This window comes from Nanorana parkeri, unplaced genomic scaffold (genome assembly GCF_000935625.1).
Source record: "Nanorana parkeri isolate BGI_ZX_2015 unplaced genomic scaffold, ASM93562v1 scaffold66, whole genome shotgun sequence".
NCBI lineage: Eukaryota > Metazoa > Chordata > Amphibia > Anura > Dicroglossidae > Nanorana > Nanorana parkeri.
The window spans coordinates 2,511,406-2,517,025 of NW_017306334.1; the positions used below are offsets into that span (position 1 = coordinate 2,511,406).

General features: G+C 45.3%; 1 protein-coding gene across 3 annotated transcripts in view; it reads left to right on the forward strand.

Moving 5' to 3' along the window:
• The first annotated feature begins 3,681 nt into the window (after positions 1 to 3,681).
• Positions 3,682 to 5,620, forward strand: part of BCL6 (B-cell CLL/lymphoma 6) — a 23,421-nt gene continuing 21,482 nt past the window's right edge. Inside the window, exon 1 of one of the 3 annotated variants that reach the window (XM_018576403.1) lies at positions 3,682 to 4,087. In XM_018576403.1, the coding sequence (XP_018431905.1) occupies positions 4,085 to 4,087 (3 nt within the window). In that variant the 5' untranslated portion in view covers positions 3,682 to 4,084. Of the gene's footprint in view, positions 4,088 to 4,115; positions 4,192 to 5,620 lie in introns of those variants that run through there. The other 2 variants (XM_018576401.1, XM_018576402.1) reach the window with 2 other exon arrangements.

Below are 5,620 nucleotides of genomic sequence, written 5' to 3' on the forward strand. Positions count from 1 at the left end.
ACCTGATTTGCATTATCTATAAATCATACAGAGCAATCGATGTCTATTTCCTGGAGACATTTAAACCCCACACAGGCCCCCAAACATGCGATGTAAGACCTGTGCTGAGGTTAGTTTCTGTAGAAACTTTCCAGTCCTTACTACCATCAACATTTCTCCTGCACAGAGCTTTCAGTGAGTGTCCTCAACCAGGCAGCAATGAGAAGGTCAAACAAAGAATAACTATAATCAGTTAATAATAATAATAGTAAGAATAATACATTCACAGTCTACAAATGTTTACAAATAAAGATATATTGACTGGACAAAAACTACAACATACATCTGAAGGTATGAATGCCATTTATATCAATAAATAGAGAAAATACCATAATACCATACCACTTTCAGTCCATGAAATAAAAGATGCCAAAACAGAGTCCCACTGAGAGGGCAGACAATTAAAATACATCTGAAAGATACATGAACAGGCCAGATGATTTAAAAAAAAAAATGATAGTACATACATGAAAACAAAATCTGTCAATAGAAGAAACAATCCATTGTTCGCATTCAGGGTGTCCAAGAGAGATGCAGCCGGCTTTGCTCCTAGTCCAGGTTCAAAATTGCACATGGGGTAGAATGGACCCCCAAAAGCAGCTTGTGTGGGGCTCAGACTTGGCACCGGCCCCTTGCCTGGGACATGGGCGACCATAGGAAAGGTGGCATCTGCTGAATATTGTAAAGAAGCCTTTTATTTGTTTGCATTATGCAGTGTCCCCCTGTGTGCTGGGTGCAGAAAGTGGATTATGTGCAACACAGTGCAGAACAGGATCCGGTGTTGTAGAAAATACGGCATCCCCAGAACCCCTGCAGATGTGCACGCTCCTTGCTCGTCCTCGTCTGCCTCCGAGTGCTGCTACGCATGCGCACAATTAATCCGTGCTGGTTCTTACGTGTGCATTTATATAGCATAGAGCAGGCTTTCCGTGAAATACATCCTCACTACTGGTTTTATTTTCATAATAAAAAAAAAAATACAATACAACTTTATAGCTACATTCACTACAAAGTCAGATCTTTTCAGTAAAAACACAGTAAAAACACAGTTGACCAGGAGGCCAAATGAATTCTACTGTGTAGAGTTGGAATACTGGACAGGTTTACAATTTGCTTTGTAAATATGTGAACTTCTAAACGTTCTGTATTGAGTTCAGTTGAGTACATGACAGATATCACATATTTAGAACACCAGACAGTAGGGATGCACCAATACCGTTTTTTCGGTATAGGGTACGAGCTCCAATATTTTTTTTTTCGGTACTTGCCGATACCGAGTACTGGTGCCATGTGCCCAGATTGTACCATGTATGACATACATAACTCAGGGGAATTCTAAAAATCATGGCAGTGCTCGGCATCATAGGACATGCTATACATCAAGATGGCATTGGGAATGGGAATCCTTGGGGCTAGATACATACATCCTAGGGTTCACCTCCAAAGGCCACATCATGAGGTTTTTTTTTTTTCTCCTTTATTCACCTTATATAAAATAACATAAAATAGGAATTGTAAAATACGGGTGAGTATATCTTTGTTATTTTAGCACCTAGACACAAATGAGCACTTAACCCTTGCAGTGCGGGGTAGCCCCACTGCAAGGCTTAATACACGAAAAAATCCTGGAAATCCTCTAGCACCAGGGGCGTCCCGAAGCTGGGTGACACCCGGAGCGGTGTCCGAGTGTCACCCCGCCGAGACGTCATCGCGCACGCGTGGCAGTATTCTGATACCCGCCGGCGGCCATAACTACAATCACTTGCCCACCCCTTATCAGCTGAACCTATAACTTGAACCCACTTAATTCCTCCTTCTTACCTCCTTCCCTCCACCTCGTGCAGTATTTCCCTGGGAAGAAGAGAAGTGATTTAGCCTTACTTATGCCTAAAGTGCTGCTGACAGATGTATTGCTAGCAGGCCCTACAACAGTGGGGCCTGTTAGAAAAGTAACACCCCCCCCCCGGTCTAATGTCATCGCCCGTATCATGTTTTATATTTGAAAACATAATCAAAAAGGAATTGGATAAGAAAACGAGTCCACTGATATCCACCCCCTTAAGTGTTGTCCTCATTGCTGGGCATATACAGGTGAAACTCGAATAATTAGAATATCGTGCAAAAAGTAATTGCAGTAATTTCAGCAAATAACCTTGTTAGCTTCCTGGGAAAAAACGCATCAAAAACGCGTCAAAAACGCATCGTGCGTGTGCAGAAACCTGACCGGATCTGGTCTGCATTTGGTGTGAACAAGCCCTAACCCATAATCATCACAATTATGACAAATCACGGCTTGAATTATCTTGCTTTGCATGTAATGAGTCTCTCTCATATATTAGTTTCACCTTTTAAGTTGCATTAGTGAAATAAATGAACTTTGCACGATATTCTAATTATTCGAGTTTCACCTGTATATGGCCTCCTTACCCATCCTGGCTTGGGATGCAGGTGACATGACACATGTTATGGTGGATTAATGGAATGTGCCACAGCATACGCATTATGATACAGATGGATCAATGAATTGCTAGGGATACAATCACACTGTAGCATTGAGCTAAAGGCACGGGATATCACAGAGTGCAATGCATGGCCCTCTAGGTGTGCTGCATTGCCATTTTTTTTAATGGCAGCCCCTGCACAGGCATGTGTTGCAGTGTAATGCATGGTTTTGTGGTATTGTGTACCCCGTGTTGCCCTGCTCTGCAATGGCAACCCATCAGAACACCTGGCCTGTGATACATTGTGCTCTGTGATAGGATGTCAAACGCCTTTAGTGGAAAATGGTGTAAATGGCACCTCTGGCATGTTTATTTAAGTGTCTATCTGATTAGTGTTGCCCCTAGACTTTTTGCCACCTGAGGCGAGGAGGTTTCTATGATGAACAAGAGTGACACAGCTCCTCTGCAGCAGCCCTGGGACACTCTGGCCGACATCCCACCCAGCTGCTAGCAACCAGTGACATCACTGGTTGCCAGGGGCTGGGCAGGATACCAGCCAGAGCATCTCAGGTTGTTCAGAGCAGGGCAAGGAGATGTGACTGGCCCTTACACATATCCCTACCTGGATCCTGGGACGCTGTGGTTGGAAAGGGGGCAGCATTGAGCAGCAGAGTGGCCACTATACAGCAAACATGCTGCTCTGACTGCCGTCCCCCTTCCCTCCACGTGACCCAAAGAGATGCTTCCCGAAGCATTAAAGCAGGGGTGGGGAACCTCCAGCTATGGTGAAACTACAAATCCCATGAGGCATTGCGAGATTATCACAGCCACAGGCTTGACTCCCAGGGACAGATGCATCATGGGATTTGTAGTTTTACCACAGCTGGAGGGCCAAGGGTTCCCCACCCCTGCATTAAAGAGATGGCCCTCTATCTGATTTCTCGTTTACAAAGTTCAATAAAAATGATTGAAACGAAATTGAAAGATGCCCAAATGGTCAGTTGACTGCTAATAAATACTATACTGTGTAAATACTGTCATATTGAGAACCAATTGTAGAATGATGAATTAATGGTGTTTTGTATTCACTATAAACAAGGCACAGACTACAACAACACTGCTTGACTGCAGTATTCAACTGGAATCAGAGCGCAACCAGTGTCTGATCTAGCGCGCGCAGCCGGTCGGCACATGCGCAGAACGTGCCGTCCAGGAGCGAGCGATGAGCGAGCACATCCACAGGGATGCTGGGGGCGCCACATTTCCTCTAACTTCGTACCCTCTCTTATGTCACAGAATAGCAAATTAGTTCTCAGAATTTGTGGGCCGTCCTTCCAAGTTGAAAGCCTACGTCAGAGCCAAAGACACACCACGTGACCCGTCCAGCCGGGTGAAACCAACACGTTCAGGGGGCTCCAGAAATCCTAAATCCCATTTACCTGGAGCAGGCCCTAAACTAACATGCACACTTGGAAAAGGCATTTTTTCTGTTCCCGGGGAAGGTGTCGGGGAAGACACCCGGAGCTTTCTGACGACGGCGATGGAGTGGAGAAAAGTGAAAGGGGTTGGCTGGAGGACACTCGGTCCTCCCCTGCCTGAATATAATGGTAAGATCAGAAGCTCAAATTCCGAGAATTGAGCCCTGTTGATTCTTAGAACTGGGGGTTCTTAGAAGTGGTGATGCAAGGATTTTCTAGGAAAGCCCTACCAGGTGATTCGCTTTTCTCTTTAATTCATTTTTTTTCTTAGGACTTGCCAGTGGCTGGGAGTTGGAGCTCTCTGCATGTTTTCTTTTCTCTCTTTTTATGACATTATTTTATTTTTTCATTCTCTTGTGTTTGTGACTTTTCAGCAGCTTGTTATTTGTTTATTGCGGCTCATGTAGATGTCATTAGCTTGTGTCTGTGTGCGCGGAGACATTGGAGAGACAGGGCACCTTTCTGCTGACATTGTGTTCTAGGAAGGATGGATGCCTGGCTCTGCGTGCTCTGGATGGATCCACATTGTGCATTACGATGTGCCTGTTAGGATGGTTGGGACTCCCCGCTCCGCTGTCTGTCTGTGTGCCAGCCTGTCTGTCTGGGGCACAATGAGATCAGATACAAGGACGGAGGGAAGCAGTGCATGTGTGTGTGTCTATGTCCTGATCACTTCTATGTGATGGCCAGTGTGTGTCTATGTCCCGATCACTTCTATGTTATGGGGCAGTATGTATAAGTCCCTGTCACTTTTATGACATGGCCAGTACATGTGTGTGAGTCCCAACCACTTCTATGTGATGGGCAGTATGTATGTGATGGCCATTTAAATGTATATCCCGATCATTTCTATGTGACAGGCAGTATGTATGTGGTGGGTATTATATGTATATCCCGATCACTATTATGTGACAAGTAGTATTTATATCCCGATCACTTCCATGTGTCGGACAGTTTATGTAGATCCCTATCACTTCAGGCAGTATATGTCCCGATCACTTCTATGTGGCCAGCATTTTATGTATATCCCGATCACTTCTATGTGACAGGCAGTATTTGTATATTAATATCCTGATCACTTCCATGTGTCGGACAGTCTACGTATATTCCGATCACTTCAGGCAGTATATGTATGTCCCGATCACGTCTATGTGTCGGGCAGTAATGTATATCGTGACCCCCTCGGTAGTATGTATATCCAGATCACTTCTGTGTCGGGCAGTCTTATGTGTATTCCGATCACTTCTGTATGTCGGGAAGTAAATACTTTGGCAGCATTTCTATATCTCGATCACCTCTATGTGACAAGCATTAGATCTATGTCCCTATCACGTCGATGTTTATAGCTATAGAGGTGTATATGTATCCAGATGACTTGTCTATGTCGGGCAGTATGAAGCCCGGCTATAGGCTGCCATGCACCTGTGCCCATTTCCATTGGCAGCCCTCCTGATCGGAACTAGTCGCCCCATTATCGGCTGTGCCTTGTCGGTGAATGACCCCCCACACACACACACACTGCACTCCGGGGATTACCGGGATCGCTCTAATGTTCCCTATTCCGGCCATTCTCCGGTGTGTCGCCGCCGTGCTGTCAGTGTCTAGACAGTGTCACGGCGGATCAGGTGGAAGGCTCGGTGCCCCTCCATACCTATTGCAGGG